Source organism: Coffea arabica, chromosome 2c, assembly GCF_036785885.1.
Source record: "Coffea arabica cultivar ET-39 chromosome 2c, Coffea Arabica ET-39 HiFi, whole genome shotgun sequence".
NCBI classification, from domain to species: Eukaryota; Viridiplantae; Streptophyta; class Magnoliopsida; order Gentianales; family Rubiaceae; genus Coffea; species Coffea arabica.
The window spans coordinates 25597518-25621610 of record NC_092312.1 but is presented as its reverse complement, the minus strand read 5'-3'; the positions used below and the strand labels follow the sequence as shown (position 1 = coordinate 25621610).

The window sequence follows — 24093 nt, the reverse complement described above, 5'->3', positions numbered from 1 at the left end:
TAGGGTCAGGGATCAGAGTCAATGGATTCGATCGGGGATTGAATAGGATAATATCATAAATAAAAATTATTTAAAAATTAAAAAATTATATTTAAAATACCTAAGATCATGTTAATATTAATAAAGGTATATTCACATATATTTAATATTTCAAATGTATTTAACAATAAAATACAAAAAAATTAAAATAATCAAGGAGCAATTTATATTATTTAATAAATATTAACAAGTTTAAAATTAAAATTATAGGCTTGATTAAAAAATAACACCAAACTTTAACACGACTCAAGGGTCAAAACATAATATTGAAAATGCTTTGACCCTGTATCGGATGAAAGTGCTTTGACCCCACGCCACACTTCTTATTTCTTCCTCTACTCCTGACGGTTGACGCATTCCATAGGGCATTTTCATCTTCCTCTTTCTCTGCCATTCTACAGCTCCTTTCTTCTTCTGCTTCTTCTTTTTTTGTTTTTAATTTCATTTTCATTCTTATTTATTAGTTATTTGTTCTCAAACCCATGAAATATCATGCTTTTATCTATTTTCTTCAAACTGCTCTCTTCTCCACTCCTTTTTTTGCATTTTTGGATCTTTTCTTCTTTTGAATACAAGATCTAAGATTATATCTTGTTTAATAAAAGGTTAAAACATTGATTTTTGATGCTTGAATTGAAGTCAAAGAGTGAAAATGGAATTGTAGAGGAGGGAGAGCTTTACAAGGATTTGGAGTTAAGAGATCAGGAAGGGGGAAAAAAATTTAAATGGAGAATAAGAAAAATCCGATTTTTACCGGTTCTTCAGGTTTACGGTCAAACCCGATTTTGACCGGATTTGACCGAGTCTTGACCAATTCGGATTTTTAAAATAGCTCGGACCGGACACTTGACCGATTTCCGTTTCAACCGATGGATCCGGTCCGAGTTTAAACACATGGAGCTCTCCGCTTGAACTTTGCAAAATTTGAAAGTTAAAAATATGTTGAAAATGGGGCAGACCCCATGGATGGACAATTACGTGGTCCGTTTTGCAGCCAAGTTTTATGGCATGTTTGTAATAGACAAATTTTTCAAGTAAAACGGTAATGATCAACAGCCTAGAAATGCTAGAGTCATCCTCATTGTTCTTCTTTGCAATCAACAAGTAGAGCTACTACAGTTACCAACTTGTCATAGCCTCAATTTTCACAAGAATTTGTCCTATAAGTTGAACTTTCCTCTTGCCCCTAGGTTTTGGTTTTGTGGATCGTATTAACCTAACAAATTTGATTGATTAACATAAAAATAAGATGCGTACAATGCAATTTTGTTGCTATTGTTTGCCAATTTTAGGTTCACTAGAATATAAGGCTAATGTACAAAAACTAAAGCACAGTTTAGCAAGGCAAGAGTTCCACATCTTCAGCAAGATGGAAGTGCATTCCTAATTTCAGAAGTGGTACAGGGGTAGAGAATGACACCGCAGAAAACTTCAGTGCATTATACTTCACAGTACCATTTATTGCTTGATGTGCTTACTCTCGTTCATTTATTTTTGTAGCAGCTTTGTTGCAGTGTTGATGCTGCTGTTATTATTAACTCTATGGTTGTTGAGAGGGGAATACAAAGGACTACATTTCATTTTCATTCACATCCCCAAATATAATTAGGATCCACTACAAAACCATCTTATTGTTTATACATGCACTGTTTAGAGCTGTAGTCAACCAAAACACGTACAGGAAATTTTTGAACTGCAGGATTACCATTTACAAGAGGCAAGCAAGTTGGCTGGTCTTCTTCCTCTTCTTTTAATATTTGGGAAAGCTGGGGGAAGTTTGGCTTGATACATGCACCAAGCACCATTGTAGTGTTATATATTTGCACGGCTAAACGGTACTACACCCTCACCCAACCCAAATTAACCTGAAAACATTCAGATAGAGAGAGAGAGAGAGAGAGAGAGAGAGACGAAGAATCTGCAAGAAAACAAGCATTTCAGCCACCACCATGTATTAATGCCCCTCATGCTTGAAGAAGGTGAGGAAATAAACTGCAATGGTTGTGAGACTCTTGTTCAAGAACCCTTCCATGGATGTCTATCATGTAACTACTTCCTCCATGATAGCTGCCTCAACACTCCAAGGACCCTTCTCATCCTCATCCCCTGACTCTCCTCCCTACCCCAACGTACTCAAGCCAATCCTATACTTGCAACGCTTGTTTGTTCGAAGGTAAATCCTTCAGCTTAAGCTGTGCTCAATGCGAGTTTGATCCCCATCTTCAATGCGCTTCTTTGCCTAAAACCGTCCAAATTCGCAACAAGCATCCACATGTACTTAAGCTGATCTTTGAGCATCCACACAAAGACAAAAACCCATGCTTGTGATGTATGTCGCAAAATGATCGATCAAACTCAGTGGCTTCATTATTGTACAAGTGCTTCTTGTGAATATGGGGTACATGTAGATTGTTGCATTGTACCTATAACTGCCAGCAGCAGAAAGGGAAAAGGAATGGCTAAAAATGGTGGGGGAGAGGAAACGCAAAAGATTGAAGACGAAAGCCAGAGGAGACTTACAGAAGAACAAGAATTTGAGAAGTCTGTTTATGAAATGCAAAGGAAAATGGAGGAGCAAACAATTGCACATAAACTAGTCCTTCAAGCACTTGACGATGCTTGTGACTACATCGGACCCTCAAACAAAAGATACTATTATTAGTTTTACTACAATTTGTGTCGTACTAATTACTAGCAATGATTTAATCATCAAAAAATTCTGTTGGTTTCTTGCTTTTTTTGCGAGTTTTACAGACAAACCATGCCTTTTCTTAGTGATTTTGCTTTGCAACTCCTCCCAGTCTCACGTATTTCAGCAATACGAGTCCTATAAATCGTGTTTCCTCTCTGGTTAGTTGCCTTGCTCATTTGACAACTGCAAAAGAAATTAGCTTGGTTGTTTGATTAGGTGTCCTGAAAGAAATATTAAGTCCTGCTAAATTATTCTCGAAGCCATTGATGTGTTAGTGGGCATTTTGTTTCTGCTACTATGATACCATTCATCTGATCAAAGTTGCTACAACTTTTGAACTACTGTGCATCTGTTGCTTGTGTGCCTTAATGCAGCATTCGAAAAGCTATACAAATAGAGCAGCTGCATTTACTAAAGCACCCCATTTCTGCACTGCATCCTCGACGAAATCTACGAGCAGGGTCCTTGTTTACCTGGAGCATTTTGCATTAAAAAATATTTACACCAGTTTACCTTGTTTTCCAACTCGATTACTCCTTGTTGCTCGAGGATCGATCTTTCTTTGGACCACCAAGGATACGAGATATCTGCAGACCCCTGCTAAACGCCTGGTTGAATAACATTCGTGTCTGGAACTCCGAGACAAAAGGGAACCATGCCAAGAAGGCGACGGGTGTGAACAGCAGCAAGCCCATTAACATTTCGTAACCCCGTGAAAGCGTCCGGATTGATCCCCATATCCCAGCTCGTTGAACCCAAGGCCTCAAAGCTTGAGCAATCTGATTTTTGTTTCAGGTGTAGCAGAGGGTGAAAAATCAGAACCATAGAAGACATAAGTGTTGGATATGGTCATGGAAAATCACAAACCTAATGTGGAAATACTAGTCAACTCCTCTGAAATTTACTTAATGCAATTGAAATAGGGATCCAAATCATTAGGGAAAAAAAAATTTGAAATATCAGACTTAGGGAAGATTTCACTCACCAAAAGTAATCCCCATCCAGTTGGCATAAATGCAAGGATGCAAACTATAATATCCCGAAATGTCAAGTGAGGAAGTGCAATTAATGTAATCAATATTGCAACCAACGAAAGGAATATGAGGCCTTTGATTAATCGAAACACAAGTTGAAAATCAGCACTTAGTCGCTTTCTTCCGAATGATATAGCCTGCAAAGATTAAACCAGAAATGAAAGACAAGTATAAGGTCATTTTACAAATCCTTATCAAGCAGAAACTAATCATCAGTTTGAAACCGAAGCACACAAAAGCCATTATACTGGAAACATCCCTAAAATGTTTGAAATTTCCGTCCTTTGTAGAGCATGGTTTTCTGTCAATCATTATTATAAAAACTTATGAAACCTATATTCAGCAGACACGATTACTTGATTGTTTGTGTGTGATATAAAAAACTACCAGCAGTTACAGAGTTATTCCCCGGATACCCCAGTTGGAGCATCAAAGAAACAAAAGTAGGGAACTATCCCATACAAGTTCATCTCACACTAGAACATAGCAGAAAACCACTTATGCTGCAAAACTTTCTTCTTCTTTCTAATTTCTTTAGTTTATAAGACCATCTGAAAAGTAATATATAATACTGGACATGCTTGTAAAAAGAATATAAACGATTAAAATCTTGACCGAGCTCACCTTCAGCAATAGCAATATGAAGAAAATCACAAGCCATGAAATACCATAAACCTGGAAACAGAAACAGCAATAAAATAAATTCAGTTAAAGGCCAGTTCAGTCAAAGAGGTTAACAACTTTGTCATAAGGATGTGGTACGAAGTGCAAATAATCAAAATACCAGAAAGCTTCTGTGATCCTTTGTAATTGAAATGTGATAAATAAGACCATACTGATAAATGAAGAAGCGCAGAGACAGCAGTATTTCCACTATTATACCACGCTTCCCAGAATGATGAAGATGCTCCTGTTCTTTCTCCCACCACGATTCCCAACTCTTTTCTGGTGGCACACCAATACCACCGCGGTTGTTTATCCACTTATTCCAGTCATTCCAATCATCAACAATCTTTTGCCACTCAAATCCAGAAGGGTTGAAGAGGAAAGGAGCAAAAAGCCATGTTCCAACTAAGAACCAAATTGATACTGTTATCAATATGTATGCGACAACACCTCGGTATGCTTTACCAAATATGTGATATACAAGTAGTAGAATCATCAGTTCAATTCCCTTGACAAAATGAGTCCTAGAGTAAAATCTATAGTTGTCTGCAAACCTAGCATGAAACACAACAAATCCTCGACCTGTAGCTCTGTATTGTGCACCACCATGAAGCAATGTTCTCCCATAATAATGGGTTCTAGTTCCAAGAGAAAATGTGAAAAATACAGGAGCAAGTTGTAGTTGCATAAGTACAAAATCAGTTAATGCAGTTCGGAAACCACTTTCAAGACCAATCTCCATCATCATAGGTAAAGCCATTAGAAGTCCAATTTGCACAAAAGACTGTGAAGCTAGAGCTACTTGAAGAGGTTTATTGTCACGAATTGCAGGATGGTTGCTCAGTTGCTCTTCAAGACCACTAAGGACAAGATACAGACGACCATAGAGAAATACATAGACTATAATAACAGTTATCTGCAAAGAAGACCAAGATATTTAAAGTATTAATCCAGAGAGATAAAAACAAATAAATAAATAAATAACTTTTCCATTGGTATAATATTATCAAGTAGACAAAAAGATAGGTTGAATACCAAGGTACTAATATAAAACCCAACAGTGGTTGCGTAACATGACAACATGCGGAAGAAATCAAACCGGTGACCTAGCCTGTAAACATCACGACTCATTGTCTGCTCGCCATTGCCATTAGCTATCTTTGCCTCAAAGAGTGCAATTTGATTAAGGCCCACATCCCTACCTTTACCCACTTGTATGTATTCATGGTGAGTGACATTGCCACCACGGAGCGTAGAATTAAAACCTAGATAAGCAGGAAAAATAAAGTGTTAAAATATCAAAATCCAGAATCCAGCAAAACTACATAATTAGGAAACTTTCAGAGATGTGAGAATGCCTGCAAATATGTCCTCGCTTAAGTTGATAGTTTTGGAAGCCTTGCTAATGCCACCTCTAGTTAGGTGAAACAATCTATCAAATACATCGGGATGGCCATAATGGAAACGAACCCTGGAAACTCAATGAACAAGACAAACAAACAGAAAAAGAAGATAATTGATATTAGCAATAACTTAATGACCAAGCCAAACATTTTCTGGATACTATTGTTAATTAGTTCTACAAAGATAACCATCTATTAGAGATAAGAGCTTGACTTTTTTGTACGAATTAATTATGCAGGTAATCAAGCAGAACTTACAAGAAAGCTCAAATGACTATGAAACAATTACACTGACTCCTTCAAACCCCCCCCCCCCCCAAAAAAAAAAAAAAACCCACTGGATGCTTAGCTAAAATTGCCTTTTGGTTCCATTTAATCCCTCAATCAAATCTTTAGAACCCATCCTCCCAGAACTGCAAGTAAAACTGTGGTTTATCCAGATTGTCTGAAATTCCAAGATCCTACTGTGTCACATTCTTGATCACTTCTACAAACACCAGTATTCATGAGACAACTACAAGTAAAATCCCCAGCTAACATAATTTATGAGGAACGAGATACTTATATAAGTTTCAGATTGACAACTTTGCATACTTCACGAATAAATTTTGGAGGCTGCATCCAGGTGACTTACTTTAACGGATTGGCCAACAATCTTTGACCAATTGTGACAAAGCTCGTTTCCTGATTTGACATGAACCATGCAAGCGAAGAAACACTGCAGAGATAAAAAGTCATAGATAAATTCAGAGGCTGAAAACTAGAAAGGAGAATACAAAAGATAGCAATTAAAAGTCTGTAATTATCACACCATTACAAATCTATTTCATGGTAGCATGAAGACCATAATTCAGGTACATTAACAACTGTATAAATACCTGCCCGTGAAAATGTACTCCCTAAGTCCCAGTATTGTTGGGGTGCTCACGCCATGCTTTATAAGAAACTCTTGCAATAAATTTCTCATCTTGAAGGCCTCTTCCATGTAATTATCCTATACATGAGACAATAAGGAGCCTTTCATACAATACCAAAAATCTTAGCACACATGTCAATTTCCTGGTAAATACCTGGTTCATATCTATGGTTTGCAATCCTTCTCCACGTGTGAAGACAATTGCATGGTTCTGGTTTTCTGGTTTTCCTTCACCCATTAGTGCTGGCCCTGGCAGTTTAATTCGATATATAACCTGACAAGAGATTATGATACAGCCAAAAATAAGAGGTTTACATGTATGAAATTGCGATGAATCTAAATGGTACCATTTGGTCACATCACCATAAACCTGTATAAATTATATAAGATCTTGCAAATGCGATCTAATTCAAAGCACTAAAAAATGCAGTCAAATATTCAAGAGTAAAATCACAAAGAATTAAGCTTCACCATGATCTACAAAATATTTCACCAGAAAATGCAATATTACAAAAATAAGGATATAACACCATTGACAAGAATCATGAACATAACTAATTAAAATGGACTTCATATTGGCATCACAAGATTGATATCAACTAATGCTGAAAAACTCAAAACTACAGATCAGGAGTCTTAAATAGCAAATACAACAAAATTTTTACTGTACCTGGGAATTCAAATCGATGTCTTGTGAATTTACAATAAATACCTGATCTAAATTTTGATCTGGTTCAGAAGAGTCAACCGACTTCGGCATAGCCTTGACAAGAGCTGAATAATAAACCTTCTCTACCGTCTTTTTGGTTTTATCTTTGCTAGGTTCCTCAACCTCATCAATGTAAGCAACACGAATCGAGGGATATCTACCAGAAAATATTAGGTAAATGCAAGTGACCATTGCCAACTAAAATTCAAAGGAAAACCATTTCATCAACCTACTTTGTCATAAGCCTTAAAATATCAGCTGCATGAGGATCACCGGATCGCTTTTGAATGCCATACTGTTGACAGGAAACCACATATGTGAACTTCATGTCTGCAACTGCTTGACATTGAACTAGCAAGGACCTCTCATTCCTCAACTGCTCCTCAGTATTTGATACAACAGCTTTGTAGCCTTTCAACAGTTCTAAAGGAATCCAATAACTAAAATCATCAGTACTCGAATTACAGTGACAAACAGGAGAATTAAATTTCTCTAGACACCTTCATCTTTCGCCATATCAAGAAACGCCTGAAGTTCCAAAGCTTGCCGGTAGTACATCATGCCCCGCACTTGATCAATCCAGCAGCAGAAAATGGAGGGGAAATTGTGGAAAGGTAAAAAGCAAGCACATAAAATATCAAGCTGTAAGTCCTTTATGCATGCTCTTCAAATGATGGCATAAGCACAAAATAAATTCTTTACCAGTTTTTGTTAATGTCTGGCCTCTGTAAGATGCCCATAGACGGAGTTCTTCTTCCAATTTTACATTCCCCATGAGATCCTCTTCACTGCTGCAATCAACTCTCTCAAGAAAATTGTCCCATTCATCTGTAACAAATTTCTTATGGTTCGCTCTGGCAAATTCCATTCAAATGCCATGCAAGGGTGTGCAAGGACAATTATGGGCCAAAAAATGAAAATATTTTACCTGGATAAATCTTTTGCAGATAGAAAAGTATTGAAACACCATCTTCATTAGGTTTCTTCAGCGAATTTATAGAGAAGAGAACCTCCTCATTGTAGTAAGGAGTTAAGGTACTGCAAAGTAATAAAAGCAAGCCAACTTAGATGCAAAAGAAAGAAGATAATTTCAAGTGGAAGGAATCCTCCCTAGATATGTTCGTCTAGTCAACAGTTACAATCAAGTTCCATTCCGCGCGATAGGCATAGGAAGGGTCATAATATCAATTTTTCATGAAACTGCAGGATTTGCAATATATGAAAATTGACAAGCATACTATGATCCACATAAACAGTTTGAAGCTTTATGGACAGGATCTTCCCAAAAGATTTGCTGAAAGGACAAAAAAACAGATGTTTGTACCTCCAGAAGGTTAAAACTTTCAGCTTAGAAGATGTCAGTTCCCACATGCATTCCCTAAAAGGTGTAAGGATCCATATGTCTATGAGAATACCACACTCAACCAACATTTGATTGTGAAATTAATAAGCAAACAATAGTGCTTATCTAGAAGAAGCACAACTTTGCAGCAGCTGAAATACTTCCTTTCAGAAATGCACTCAAAAACAGGAACAACTAACAGAAATTAGGAGCATAGTGGCCATCATAGAAGGTAAATAATTTGAGGCCGAATAATTAAATGAAGGTGCAAAAATCATAATCTACTCAGAATATGAACTCTACCTCCAGCAGAATAGAGATCTGACATTGATAGTCCTAGTTATAGTGCATATTGTAACAAGAAGCACTTTGATGTACAATAAGAACAGAAACCATGGTCCTAACAAACTGTTCAGACCATTGGATAAAAATCAGAACATGACAGAGTGCGCAAATAAAACAAAGTTTAAGGTATTACATGGTCCTGGTGATGACATGTTAAGAAACAAATGTAAAATTAGAAGATCAATAATTATGTTTCTGGTAAACACAATACAGCGAATACCTGCATGCCTTGCACTATAAATTGTAAGCATTAAACATTTAATTTTTTTTAATTACCACTTGTCAAAAAAGACAGCAGATTGTTGTGAGCCATAGCGGAATGTAGACTTATATAACAAAATCAATGTCCTATTTGCAAAGCTTATATCTGCTGACATTACTCTAATACACATGCACAGGCATATGAGGGTATGTATGTAAGCAACAACTATCTCAAGCACCATAAATGAAATCCTTAGCTCTTAGACCTATGAGACAATGATGTAACTAAGCTCCATTCCTAAGACATGCTCTTCAATGTGGGAATATCTATAATAGTTAATCTGAACTTACGAAAAGGAAAGCATGTTCCGAACTTTGGGAGCATCAGGCATATCCATAAACAATGAATTTGAGAAGAAAGAGATACGCCTCCGAGCTTCTAGATTAGAGGGCACATCCATTGCTGACTCCTTGACAGTAAGCAGCAAATGTAGCCTTTGTATCTGAAAAGAATGGTAAATTCAGATTGGTCTCTCAAAATTGATCTTCCTTTCTTTTGCCACATTAACAAAGATTGAGCATGCATACTTAGGTCATGCAGTGGTTTTTTTTTCTTATTTTGTACAGAAGATTTAAATAGTTTTGTTGGCTCATGATGTCATACTGAGGTTTTGACCTCTATACAAGTACACTTGCCAGTTATATTCTAATGAAATTACAAGTTAGTATTAAAAAATTTATAAAAAATACTGCAAAATGTTAAGCAAGGAATCGAGAAAATGAGCCATTCATTAAAGATGACAATTCTTTTCAGTTGTACAAACCCCTAATGAGTCTAGATCACCAATCCTACATGCAACTATAATTATTGCAAAATAAGCAGAAAATTACACATCAAAATGTCCAAATGTCATGCACCACTGGCAGAATTTACCTTCTCTTTCCATGCATCTGTTTCTTCTGTCACTGGGAACCTCAGTGTGCCAAAAAATTGATATTGTTTATCAATAGGCGTCATTGCCTCATGCATGCTGTAAGAGCCACCATGACTAGAGTCTAGAATACTGTAGAACTGGATTAATCAGAAAAGGTGGACTATCTTATCAAGCAAATATGCAGAAGAAATCAGATGCTTATAATTTACCTAGGAATTGAGTCTTCCATTATGTCCCTGGTCACAACCTCAAACATGTTGAGCAGCACAATTACTACTTGATCCTTGTCCTCTTTTTTATTCTCTTTCTGTATTGTTCACAAACTTCTCAGTATGTATCAAGACAATCCAAAAATAGATGCAACTCAAAAAGTGTGTGCAATTTTAAGTACCAGGTACTCGATAAGCTGTACAAATTGCTCATAAAGGCTAGGAAGGGCACCCATTTGAAATTCTACTGTTAGATCACCTTTCTCTATGTGTTCATCAGCTTTGGAGAAAATCTCATTTAGGACCCTGAACGTAAGAAACATCGAGTAAATACAGAAGGAACTAAAAAAGGCGGAATTCTAACTTCCATTTTTAACTCCATTTTTCTAATGTAAAACTTACACTTTTTCACGTTCACCCACAACCAAAGAATTGATGATGCTTTTACATGAAAGATAGCATTCACGAATTGCACAGCGCATGTAAACATCTAAAGTCAGTCTCTTGTTCAGCTCACGGACACGGTCTTTCCCAGCACAATCTTTAGCCATATCCAGTGCAATAGGAAGCTATATGTAGAAATAGATAGATGAACATATTTCTCCCAGGAGATAAAAGAAAGACATTCAGGTGCCACAATACCTTGCTAGCTAGTAAAAATGGAGGCCACTGGATGAGATTTAAATCACGATCTGCCCAGTAAGGCACAAGCAACAGGTTCATTTCCCTATTGAATGACTCCAAAATGATTTATTCAGGCTTTCATGAAATGGAAAAATACTACCAGCATAGCATCATCAAATACCTATTATTTATTAGATCCTCCTCTCTGAAGCTTTCAATGATTTTATTCCACATCTGAGCAAACCTTGCTGCTTCCTTCTCTTTACTGGATGGGATCTGAAGGCAACAATATGTACACAAATGTTACCAACAACTTTTGAGAAACCAACAAAAATAAAGTAACAGCAAATCTGACATAGTATAGCAAGTTATTTTACTAATATGAACCTCATCAAATTTCCGAGAAAATGTTGCCTTCAGTCCCTTCTTAGGTTTTTTACCCTTCTCCACAGGAATTAAGCAGGCATTAAAAGCACCAGGCAATGACTGGAAGCGAGACCTCAGCATTCCTAATGTTCTTATCTGACAGAAGATATGTTCCAAATTCATAAGCTAAATATCAAAAAGCATCTGATCTCCTAAAGAACAAAAAAGAATAATTTAGATTACTGTGATGGTCAATAAACTTTTTCAAACGTACTATTCCAGGCAATTTAACTGTTCAAAGTCACACTTCAGCCACTCAACATTAGAAACACGTGATATCTTGCCATTCAGTCCAAGTAGCACATCAAGTTACAAAAAGTGCCACATTAGTTGCAGGCAATTTTTTAAATGAATTTTTTTCAGATCATCATTTCTCTCTTTCTTTCCCCTTTCTCTTTTCTTTGCTATCTTTTCCTTCCTCCTCCTTGTTCTACCTTCCCAAACTCTAGGTGACAAGACAACAAGCTATAGTAGGCCTCTACCAGTCTTATGAAGCAAACCCAAAAACAATTCATGGAGGTTTTGGAAATTAATGAAAGCAAGAGCACAGTGTGTAACATGCTATGTCTCAAAGAAATGATTGAACTCTACAGAAAAAAATGCAATATGGTCATTTCAAAAACATAGAGAGACTGATACTTTCAAATTACCAATTTCCCTTAAAATGAAGCTCAACTGATACTGAGAAACAGAGAATCAATGAATCAATAATAAAGCAATGCAAAATGCTTAATTGAACCACAGAGTGATAAAATGCATTCTTTACCCTTATAACAAATACCAATATTGCTTCCTTGTAGGAATTCTAAAAAGTCACCTGCTAGATTTACCAGCCCCTCTGGTTTGCTACAACATGTACCTAAGCAACTCATTGTTTGGACCAGTTATTGTGTATCAACTAAGCAAAAGATCTGATTAAAAGATCTGATTAAGGGGTAATTATTCAGTCTTTTCACAACAAATATATCTTTGATATTCAATAGCACGAAATTCAGTCCATGTACCAAGTGGCCAAGGTTACCAACCTAATGCTGATTCCTCCTAAGATTAGAGGAACAAAAAACTGCTCTCATTCCCCCCCTTACTATCCCCCCCCCCCCCAAAAAAAAAAAAAGAGACTGAAACTAAGAGTATGAGAAGTTTAACCAACCTCTCCTAGACGCCGAAAAGCTCCATATATGCCGCCAAATATTGTGGAGAAAATAGCATACCAGATCTGTATATCCATGAAATAGACCTGGGAACAAAATGAAACTGCATTTTGTAAAAAGAAAAGGAAAGATGAAGAAAGCAAGACATAAAGCAACAAGAGAGAAGATCAGAATGAGGACAACTTATCTCATTAGGAACTGCAAAAAATTAGTATTATTATGACCAGGAACTTACTAGAATGATAGGAGCCCAGAGTGCAATCACCACTCCTATATTTTTATTTGCTGTAAAATGATCATAAATAGACATTTAGAGGAATAGCAATTTTACATTTACACAACATCTCTAAGGGAGATTTACATAATTGGATACCTCGAGGGAAGAACTCATGCCACGCATAACGTGATATGTGAACCTTCATTATTTCTTTTGTCGGATTTACGAGAGGCTTTATCTGCAATAAAAATCTGTCAAGCCTATCTTTTACATCTAGGCTGATAACTGACCTCCAGATTAATTTCCTTGAACAAAGAACTTTGTGTAACATAAAGCAGTCATGGCAGAATGGTGGTCTCAGCTACAAATCTACCTGAAACACTATGTCATTAATTTGGTCCACCGCAGCCCTTACACCTCCAAATTATCTTAATTTCTATTTGCAGAGTCAATTTGTCCAAATCATACTATATATCACAGGATTATTGACACAAGGAAACTGATCGATTCTCAAATGTGAATTGATGGACAAGAAACTAAATGGTGCTAGTCAGGGAAAAAAAGGATAAGACTAAAAGAACAGATAAGGGATGCATGCGGCTAAAGGTCAAGTTACACCCAGTTAATAAAGGATTCTGTTTGATAGAGTATAATGACAGCTTATTATGCATCAAGTCTTGCTAGGTTCAAACCCACCTTTTAATCCAGCACCATGAAGACCAAGAACAAAGAAGAATCTGAATACAAAAGTCTTTTCTGCTTTTTGGTGGTAATTTAAAAATACAAAGTATACACTTCTCTCCTACATAAATCTTATCCACAGCCATTGACTTTATAGGTATTTTACGAACTGTGGAAGAATCCATTTTCACGATCATACCTATGATATAATCAATCAATCATGTGGAACGCCAAGAGACAGAAATTTTTCGTGACATGACTAGACTACTGATTTAATACTGGGATTAATATTATATTTAAAGCATGCTAAAAGTGTAGCTTCATTTACTTTCTGTGAGATGCAATCATGGTAAACAAAGAGGATTCGTGGCATCACCTCTATAAAGAAACTGAATGCCAGCTTGGCTGCTAATAGGAGAACCCAAAATAGAGTGTATCTGGGATAGATGATTATTAATAGTGATCAGGATACATCATACATAAATCTTCCCAGGCAATGAGAAAAGCTCAGAAAGTTTACTTGAAAAGAGAAAATGTACTCTCTTGCATCCCCCTGCCAACAAAGAGTCGAGGCTGCATTGTTCAAGCAAAGGAAATTGATTGCATGACAAGATGACTTTAAGAATCAGAAAAAATATCTGAAGCTTAAAATACAGGAGACTAACTCATTTAGAATGCATGAGCTTATATACCTGAGACCACCACATAATGAGCCTGAAGATTTTATAATCCGACTTCTCAAGATACCGGCGGATGAAGGGAAACAGAAACAATAATCCAGAGAGCATGTTGGGAGACAAATATATCAGACTTGCAATAATAAAGAAAGAAGGGGAACTTGCACCATTTCCAAACCAATTCCTAATGGTCATCGCAATTCCAGCAGTGTTTTTCCAACTATATGCATAAGTGACTGGCAAAACAATCACCCAAGCAGCTGCAGAAACCACCTTTAATACATATCTTAGCTTCACATGTGGAGACATGTTGTGCCATGCTTTCCAACTCATAATTACATCCACAACAGCTGAATATATGATGAAAAAGAAGCCATACATTAAATACAATCTTGTGCAGCATATGTGGCATACAGAAAAATGTAGACACACAATGACCTCCTCTTTCCTACAAAACTTAAGCAGTCATTTTTGGTTTTATGCATTGTGGACCAAAAGTACAGCACCATAAACCAGATAAGAACACTATTTTTGCTGACCTTGCTGATTCATTTGGTGTGATTGTCAAAATCCTAATCCTTTCCCAGGATTACATTTACAGTAGCAATGTGAATTTTTAACAAGGTTAAGCATATCCAGTATACGCATGAATATCTTGAAAATAACGTATCAAGAAATAACTGAACAAGCAAAAATGTTAACAACAAAGAACATGAAAGACCGCACATGTCACTATTAGTTGACATATAGAGCATTAAGACATCACAAAAATGTAATCTAACAGAACGAGATTATGATATCCATTCACCTTGGATAAGTTTCAGTATTGCAGCAGTTATGAAAATGCTCAAGACTTTCTTGAATACATTTGCCTCAAATACAGAACCAAGATCGCCTGAGCCATTCCAAGCAACGATGATCATAGCCTGTGTTAATGACATAATAGGTGTTATACTTGGAGGAATAGAAAACAAAAAAAAAGGTAAAGGAAAAACAAACAGATTACTGAGACACTTAATTACAACTCCAAGTAAAACGGGCCAATTATAAGTTTTCTGATGATGCTCTTCCAGAAGGTTCTGAGGGATTTTCTATAAGTACTCTTAAAGTGTAGGGAAACCTCCACAATATCCTTCTAGAGCTGTATTATCTCTTTGGAGGGCAGCCAGTATCTCCCCAGCCCCCCCCCCGGCGCTTTTTGGGCTCACAGGAGGCTGCTTGGGGTATGCTTCTGACCACCCCCTAACTGCAATACTCGTTCGGTTGCCCACCACTTTACTAGGTTGGGCAGGCGTTTTTTGCCCCTGCTCCCAACAAGTTGCTGGTCAGCATAATGGAACTACAACTTGAGAAGTAAGTAACCTGGTCCTTGTTTTATTGCCATAGGTCAAGTGTGTCAAGAAGTTGATGAATAGCAGCAGAAGATGAGAAAGAAAGGAAAAACTTGGGATGTTGAAGAGCTGGAAAAGAGAGAGTGAATATAATCCTTCTTTCTTTGTTATTAAGTTGTACAGATTTTCTTTTCAAGATAGAAGAACAAATTTTATAAAACAAAGACAAGTGATACAACCTCGAGGATGAGAAGTCCTCAACAAAAAAACATAAAGGAAGTAAAATTCTGGCTTCTCCAGTTTTCTTTTTCTCTTTTTCATTCAACAGTTGCATTCCACTTCATCTCCTGCTAGGCATTGGATCTTTTTTTTTTTTTTAAATTAGCAGGTTTAATGGGGGTATAAGTGCTATAATGTGAATGGATCTTTATTCTCATTCAAATTTGAAATAAGTATTGGTTGACATTGCAAATATAACCATTAGAAACAGGAAAATTTAACCCCATTTAAACTTGATAGGTTCGAAAAGGATTAAGTGTCAACTTCAAGGAGGTAAGCTGACTCTAGCCAAAAGCTAAATATATTCACAACATAAATAAAATGATTACCTGCAAGCACAAAATAAAAAAGCTCCACATCCTATCAAAACTCCTAAATATGTGCCAAAACGAGCGTATCTCAACAAAATTAATTTTTCCCATCCATCGATCCCCTGTACTTCGTTCACTTTCCTGGTAGCATCACATCCACATAGGAGCAAGTCTTTAGGTCATATATCCAGATAACGAGTGAACTATCTTCATTAAGAAACAGATAAAATGTCCAAGAGAAATTAACTGGATGAACAATTTAGGGATTAAGAAGAAAATCATTTTTAATAAAAAGCTGCAAAAGACAAGAATGACATGAATAACATGGTCAAGTAGTCGAAAGAGGTAATCAATCATTTCAGGTAGAAGAAAGCTTTTTAATAGTGAACATACAGCTAAAGGTATATTATTCTGGTAAGAGAAAGAGAAGGGCAGTGAACAAACTTTCACATAATTAGAATATTGCAAACATTGTATTTCTGATGTTTTCTGAAATGCAAATGTAAATAGTATCAATTTTCCTGTTCTGCTTTCATCATTTATCAGTTCTTATCCTCAGAAAGATTATCATCCAATAGAAGTCAGCAATCTAAGCACCAGTTTTGCTGTCTTACCAAACTGACTGTTGCGCCTTTATCACTGAAAGACTAAATATTGTAGTCTTCAGCAATGAAAAAGTTAATTGGCTCAACCATATGGAGCATTTTAGTATGAATATCTACCAATAGGCTTAATGACATCAAAATTGGGTATGCCTCAACATATAAGAAAATCCAGAATTTTTTGTTGTGAAAGAATTTGGCACTTTGAAATTGGACAAAAACAGTTAGCTTCACAAAGATTATGAAGGGATACTCAATGCAATACAGAGAAGGAAGAACAACTTTACAAAGTATTTACGAGAATTTGTTCCGTTTACTCAACTTACAAGTAACTTCACATTTATATTTAAATAGGAAATTTCGTTAAAAGAGCTCCATTCAACCAACCAATTAACATATTATCAGAAACATTACTAATTTTATCTTCTTCTTTCCTAATCACCAGAGACAGGTAAAAGTTCAATTATTTTTGCAGCTAAAAGGAGGATATAATATTTGAAAGACAAAATTTGGTCTAGCCCTATCAACAACAAAAAAACAAAAAAAAAAAAAAAACCTGAAGTGAAATGTAAGAACTGTGCCTCCAATAGAGGATAATAATTTTGCTCTTCAAAGTCAATTAGAAAAGAGAGGATCTAGTAACTGACAATAATGAGGTAAGAATGGTATAATCAGAAAATAGTATATACCTCAGTCTTGTCACTGCGATGCCTTTCACCAGGAATACAGAAGAAGTCGGAATCAGCACGCATTGGCCATCCGAGCCTGAAACAATTTTCTGACCTGCAATTTGTTGCCAAGCACTACTGAGTTTGCACATTTTTTGAACTGGAAAACATTGACTCCTATTCTAAAGAAGCTTACCAGAAGTACTCATTTAAATCATCGTAGTTTCTCCATTGAGCATGCTTTGATTTTCCATCTTTGCTCCTTTTAGCTTCCTGTGTGGCAGAAAAAGCAGTAAGAGACAAAACCCACCTAAGCTAAAGATGGAAACAGGAAAGTTTAGAATCTCAGAAGCCAGCAAGAAGCAATTACCCCAGCTATAGTGTTATAAATTGGAGTTACGACTTTCTTCAGGAAAGCCTCTTCATCACCACCATAGGCAGGCTTAATAGTCTCACCTGTTGTAGGACTAACACTTCCAGCAAGCAGACCATAAAGTTCAAAGGCCATCTGAATATAAACAGCAGAATAACTTAATATCGAGGAGATTGATTGAATTCAATATAATCAGAACTTGAGCATAATAAGTTGAAAAATATGTCAGCTTGGATGTGCAGTTCTTTGAGAAGCAACAAATTTATTACTAATAATAGTTTTGTCATAGTTCATTTAATACCTTAACAACTTGATACTAAAGCATTCAACAAGCATTGAAATACATATGCTACTGTAGACAAGTTGATCAGATTTGTTTTTCATTGGGAACAGCCTTTCCTTTTTCTTTTGAATTCACAGTCATACAAGGTTTCCAACAATCCAGTGCCCAGAAAGTGAATATGTATGTTCCCCAAGATACTGCAGATGCTCAATTTTACAATGCCTTTTTATTCTTCTTCTCTCTTTATTTCCTAATATTTGACGCTAGTCCCTAATGGCTGGATCCTTTGTGTTTCTCTCTTCTACCAACAAAGCACAAAACTCCCAACACCTTCAGCAATTCAAGAAGGCCACAACCATCCTTAATACCCATTTTTCTGCTGCCATTGGTAAATTCCTTTCACTTCTCCGATACCAGTTTTCTTTTCGACACTACTAAGTGACCTGACTTGCAGCTAAGATAGGAAGACCGTAATCTGCATCAGTTCTCTATGTAAAGTAGAATAGAATACACTCAAAACAAACGCAATCCTTTAACCATAAAAGTGGAGTTTATGAATATCACAGGCAGACAAATCATCACAACAATTTATGTTATCAGGCTATACAGACAAGACAGTTCCATCAAGAATCAAGCAATTATCCAAACTCACTAGCTACAGCCAACCCTATGCATCTTTCCAGGGAATTTGTACTTCACACCAAAAGAACATGACTTTAGAGCAGGGGAATTTGTGGGTTGCAACTGAAGCTATTGCCCTACATGTTCTGATCACCCAAATAACAGGCTCACCTATATATGGAAAACTAAGCTGTTAAGGCAGTCCAATCATGCATCGAAAACAAACTAAACCATCTGTGGTTACTAAATGCAGATGATACAAAACCATTCCTTTTTATGCTGTAACTGACTGTGCTCAAATTCACCAGACCAATTAAAATAAGATCTCAACATATTGAGGAATAGTATTTTAACCTAACAACCAAGGAATCAAATAAGCACTTGTTCTTCATCTAAATATCATGTACAGCATTGATATAAGATGAAATTGCTCTAGTACAGAACCAGAAACAGATACGTGCGTTGAGAAATATATAAAAACTGCATCTTTTAGTGCTTGTGTTACAAACTGGACATGCTTCTTCTGGACTCAATCAGATTCCAATTTTATGTGCATAACAGAAAAGAGTTACAAGAAAAGGCAAAACTTTACAGAATTTTAGTTGCAATAGGCAGGAAGAGAGCCAAAAGTAACAAGAGACCTTCAAAGTTGACAAAAAGGATTGGATATCTCACTATAAAACAGGGGGAAAAAAGTAATCGTACATGATGGTAGATATAACAGAGGCATTCTGGCATAAATCGTAAATTTGCAGCCTCCCCCCAGATAAGAAGATATAAGCCCATGTATAACAGCTTCCTTTGCTGCACTTCTTGTTGGATTGTCGGCAACCTGCAAATGGAGACAATAATGGAATAAGAAGTCTAAAAACCAACAAAATGAGGCAAAAGAATGTAAAGATACAAACAAAAAGCAGAGTGTAGAATATTAACTTATGGAGGAGGAGGTGAATTCACTTACCAAAGACTACTCTTGCGACCAAGATACTTGCACCATTTCTTGTAGTTTTTGAAGAGCTTTTTCATAACTTCTGTAAGTGCCTCGTCATCCAACTAGAATACAAAGACATACAGGACAGATCATCAGAACACGGGCGATCCCACAAAAAAAAGTAGAAAAAGTTGAGGGGTGGCAGTTTAGGTGAAATTATGGAAGCGAAGTACTTTGGGCTGCTGATCAGGCTTTGGAAATTGACGAATGTGCACATTTGCCAGCAACAAGATTAAGTGTTCCCGCTGATTTGATACATTATGCTTCTGTAGATGAATAATACTTCAGCGAATAAAATCATTACAAGAAGCAATGAGCAATGCTGTTCATCTCTAAGTCGCATATGCAACCAGTCGCATATGCAACCATTTGGCCATGCCCTACTTCTCAGTCATCCATGTATATACACATACAGCTCTAGCAGAAGCAGCACTTACCTGAAAACCAAACATAACCTGAAGCCAATCTAAAATATCCTCATCAACTTTTTTCTTATGACCCTTAGGCCATGGTAGTCCTCTAATATTACGAAGTGCGGAAACTGAAGCTTGAATCTGTGACAATGCAAAAGGTCCATAAATATGCTGAATACTGGCCCTTACCTATAATTTGATGAAATTACTAGAAACGAACCTCAGGATATCTCATAATTGCTTGACTTGCACTGTCAGGATCCAGGGGTAGTATATTATAAGGGACATAAATTGCTGTCTTCTCTGTAACCTTTGTGTGAGCTTCCAAAATCTACATCCATAAAAACTAGGGATGTATAAACGGTTGGAAAGATGTAAGATCAAGGAAATAGGAAGCATCTATATCTCTGGAAAAAGTGGAGACTGCTATCATAATCTGTTATGACTAAAGGAACTCTTTTTTGAGTATGAATTGAGGAACTTGTCTTCGGCATGAGCAAAGGGGCTTGTCATTAACAGGTTGAGTAACTATTGTAATTGACTCTCTTTTTCTTTTCCTTTTCCACTTCTTTTGCAGAAGAAATGTACATGGAGAACTGAAGCAATTAACAGGATGAAACCTCCTCAAGCAGATGCATAGAAAAGACTTCCTCTGCAAATTGCCAGTATACTTTCCTGTACAATCAAGATTATCTATGATCTACAAGGAAAGAAAGTAGAATACCTCATCAGCAACTTCAACTGCTTCTGTCAAATTAACGGCCTTCAAGACCTCAAAAAGTACAGCAGCAGTTTGGTATGCTTTTGTGAGTCGAGCACTGGACAGAAAAGAGATCATAAAGAAGCATTAAGCAAGGAATCTGCACTTAGCTGTTAAGAAATAAATGCCCACGACTGCAGAAAACCTACCGATCAGCTTTATCAGCAGCATGCAACGCCTGAATATACTTCCTGTAGTAGTGCTGATAGAAACTCTGCATTTCTCGAGCATCACTCTTTGTCCTTCCAGCTATTGTTGTATCATTTTCCTGTCAAGATATCCAGATTATACGAATTTGCTCAGGCAAACTTAACTGGAAAATGTAGGAATAGAAATGGCTCATTCATCTTTAGATGAAGACAAGCAGCAAGAATATGTTTGGGTAATCCAAATATGGTGGATTAGCCTGATAACAAAGTCCTCTTGCTGATACAAGCACTAGAATATTCTAAAGTTACATCGAGTAACTAGACACAATTTTTTCATTTCAATTTCATGAAAATTTGACATTACCCTTTCCAAACGTTGAAGCAGGGCTGTTTTGAACTGACGGACTCCTCGTCCACTTGATGTTGGATCCAAACGGTGAGCTTTCTCAAAGGCATAAAACCGACCTGAGTCCCCCAGCAAGGCCATTAGAGTATGTAATATGGTGTAAATACATTTCATTCATTCCCTTCTAAATGCCTCAAAAGTTTGAGTACTAATCATCTACTAAAAGACAAAATTTGTAACAAGTGAATTTCAGGAAACCATATAAACATTAGCATGTCCAAACAACTTATCATCCTTCCTATAGTCACAAAAAAGGAGGGCGATAGCATTAGTACCACAACATTTAACTAGAATTTGATGCCTGTATGACTTGTGCAGACTGAAACACTAGTTTGAGATTAAGAAGTGTAGCATAACAGTCAGTAAATTAATAGCATTTAAACTCATATTTTCTTCTCATACCACGTTGGTACAACATTATCAGCTGAACAGCCATACAACCTTCAGTATTAAAATTCATCTAGACATGCACTCAGCTCTTACAGCCAATTAGTTGATATCCACCAACGGTTTTTAGATGATGGATTGCTTAGATGTCATATGCACATATTTGTGTAATAAGTAACAACCAACACAAGGATATTGAAATGGTCATGGACTCACAGAGATAAGCGACCCTGGGATTAGTTGGCTCGACCTCATTGGCAACACGTAGAATTGGTGCAATCTCTACCAGTGATGATGGAACCACCTCACTGTCCATCATAGACTCCCCTAGATTACCAGCAGTCTGTGTCCGCAGAATACGCCTCTGCGGTTGGAGGTCCGATCCCCTCCTTTGGTAAGCCATCCTTTTTTAATTTATAACCTCAACAACAAAATCAAATTACCCTACAATTCACCTGTCAAAACCCAAAATTGAAATGAACAAAATGTCACACCTTAACTATTTAATAAGAATTTGAACACTAAAAGACAAGAATTTCAGCTCTTCAGCTTTAGTGGCCTGAGGAAAAGAGTCGCCGCAGAGGGAAAAAACAGAAAGAAAGAAATTTCCACTCATCTCTTTCTAACTACAAGAAGAGAACCACTTAGTTTCTTTCAAGAAACATTAAAGACATGGCAAAATTGGACTAGTCCCTCCATAGCTGCATCTTCCTTCTTTATTCCCTTAACATTTCTACTCTGATTACATCAAATTAACAGCAAAACGTATTACAGAGAAAACAGAATTTAATCATGAATGACCCTGAAAACCCATATTTGGTATCCCCTCAGAAAACAGAGGAAATACGGTTTCTCGTATCCCTGAAACAATCGAAACTCGTATTTCTTTTTCCAAAACCTCAACTTCCTTTCCAACATAAAAGTAACTGAACTCGAATTTAACCAACAGTGACTCAAACTAACACCAGGCTGCTTATCAATTGAAAAAACAAAACAGAGAAAATCCTACTTTTAATCAAGAAACAGAATTCAGCGTGCTTTTCTTCTCTGTTTGGTGATCAAAGCTTACCAAAAGAACAGTACAGGTAAAGGGACTCACAGATGACTTGAGAACAGCAAAAACAACTAGAAATTTACCATGAAAGATTTTATTTAGGAAATTCTTGAAACTCTGCTGCTTCCAGAGCAGAGGAATGGGACAGTGGAGCTGCAGTAAATAGTGTCACACCATGGCTTTAATGGAACAAAACAGTTGAAGTCCAGGTGTACGGGTGTGAGAAGACTAAGAAAAGACTGTACAGAGAGTTACGTGTAAAGAGAGAATAAATGGAGAGTGAGCGAGCGAAGAGAAGGCGGCACCTAACTGACATGAAAGTAAGCAAAAACATTATGGGCAAGGAAAGAAGCTAAGGCGGGCAACCGAACGAACTAGAGTTTGCTAGTGCTTGCTTGTAGTAATAGTGACCAAAGATGGACCAAAGGTGAAAGAGTGGCTAATTACTGGGATAATATCACAAACCTCCTCGTTAGGTTTTAAAAATAATCACTTGTCTTCCCCCTTATAATTGCAAAATGACTATATTATCTCTCACTGAATATATAATTGACATATCTAATAAATGAAACTCAAAAAAATTAAAGAAAAAAGAAACAAAAATTCACTTTCTTCCCTTTTCCCTTTCTCCAATATCTTCTCTTACTCTTTTTTTTATTTTGATGACTATGCAATTTTTTATTTGGAAACATAGTAAATTAATTTTGTTTATCTTTTTCTTTTTATGATTATGATAGAGTAGGGTATGATTTTTTTGTGTATTTTGCATAATTTTTATAGTAATTTAGTACTACAACTTAAAGGTTTATAGAATGGGTTGAAAAGAGATTGGGGAAAAAAATGTTCATAAGAAATCGATTTTGAGAAAATAGAGTTGAATTAGTGCTAGTGTATTTATTTACAAATGTTTTTTTATTTTCCAAATTTATATTTTTATAGACTATAGTTTTGTGATGTGATGGTACTATTAGAGATTTTTTTTAGGTTGTGGTTTTTTTTTTTTTTGAGTAAACAAAGTGGTTTAGGAGCATTTTATTTAGTAAAATAAGCAAAATAATAGCTCAGGGTTTTAAAATATTTTGCTACTCAAATAATAAAAATAAAGGAAATAAATAAAATTTTTAAAATTTTAGGGATGCTAAGTGATATTGAGAGAAACCTGAGCGAAGGTCCCTAATAGTATCCCCTATTTATTTTG

General features: G+C 36.4%; 1 protein-coding gene across 10 annotated transcripts; it reads right to left on the bottom strand.

The window, feature by feature from the left end:
- Nucleotides 1-1600: 1600 nt before the first annotated feature.
- Nucleotides 1601-23236, bottom strand: LOC113726950 (callose synthase 2). 10 transcript variants are annotated; one of them, XR_011839277.1, is made up of 44 exons: nucleotides 22979-23211; nucleotides 22058-22296; nucleotides 21413-21513; nucleotides 21049-21167; nucleotides 20864-20957; nucleotides 20360-20470; nucleotides 20164-20280; nucleotides 19900-19992; nucleotides 19697-19788; nucleotides 19441-19567; nucleotides 17829-17966; nucleotides 17655-17731; nucleotides 17480-17573; nucleotides 16207-16329; nucleotides 15076-15193; nucleotides 14283-14617; nucleotides 14111-14163; nucleotides 13967-14027; nucleotides 13066-13147; nucleotides 12928-12977; nucleotides 12692-12778; nucleotides 11503-11637; nucleotides 11297-11391; nucleotides 11134-11218; nucleotides 10894-11060; nucleotides 10674-10797; nucleotides 10492-10589; nucleotides 10282-10411; nucleotides 9699-9850; nucleotides 8388-8497; nucleotides 8162-8287; nucleotides 7960-8028; nucleotides 7693-7882; nucleotides 7463-7616; nucleotides 6905-7024; nucleotides 6713-6828; nucleotides 6469-6552; nucleotides 5790-5902; nucleotides 5467-5696; nucleotides 4602-5347; nucleotides 4390-4440; nucleotides 3717-3902; nucleotides 3245-3510; nucleotides 1601-2468 (listed from the first exon to the last, which is right to left on the bottom strand). XR_011839277.1 is itself a non-coding variant. In XM_072075508.1 (44 exons), exons 2-43 carry the CDS (start codon nucleotides 22242-22244, stop codon nucleotides 3262-3264), a joined length of 5841 nt encoding a protein of 1946 aa, XP_071931609.1. In that variant the 5' UTR covers nucleotides 22245-22296; nucleotides 22979-23211; the 3' UTR covers nucleotides 1601-2468; nucleotides 3245-3261. The 10 variants fall into 10 exon arrangements, 5 of the variants coding, with proteins under 5 accessions (XP_071931609.1, XP_071931608.1, XP_027106672.2 ...); XM_072075508.1 differs by having other exon boundaries at nucleotides 4550-5347; XR_011839275.1 differs by lacking the exon at nucleotides 1601-2468 and adding an exon at nucleotides 8784-8837 and having other exon boundaries at nucleotides 2954-3510; nucleotides 22979-23236.
- Nucleotides 23237-24093: the final 857 nt, after the last annotated feature.

Excerpts from the sequence above, each read along its gene's own strand:
- LOC113726950 (XM_072075507.1), bottom strand. The coding sequence starts at position 22,244 with ATGGCTTACCAAAGGAGGGGATCGGACCTCCAACCGCAGAGGCGTATT. Across the intron at positions 16,330-17,479 it reads ATCGCAGTGACAAGACTGAG|GAAAGTGAACGAAGTACAGG; the intron begins GTATATACTATT and ends TGATGCTACCAG. Across the intron at positions 3,903-4,389 it reads TCATATTGCTATTGCTGAAG|GCTATATCATTCGGAAGAAA; the intron begins GTGAGCTCGGTC and ends TAATCTTTGCAG.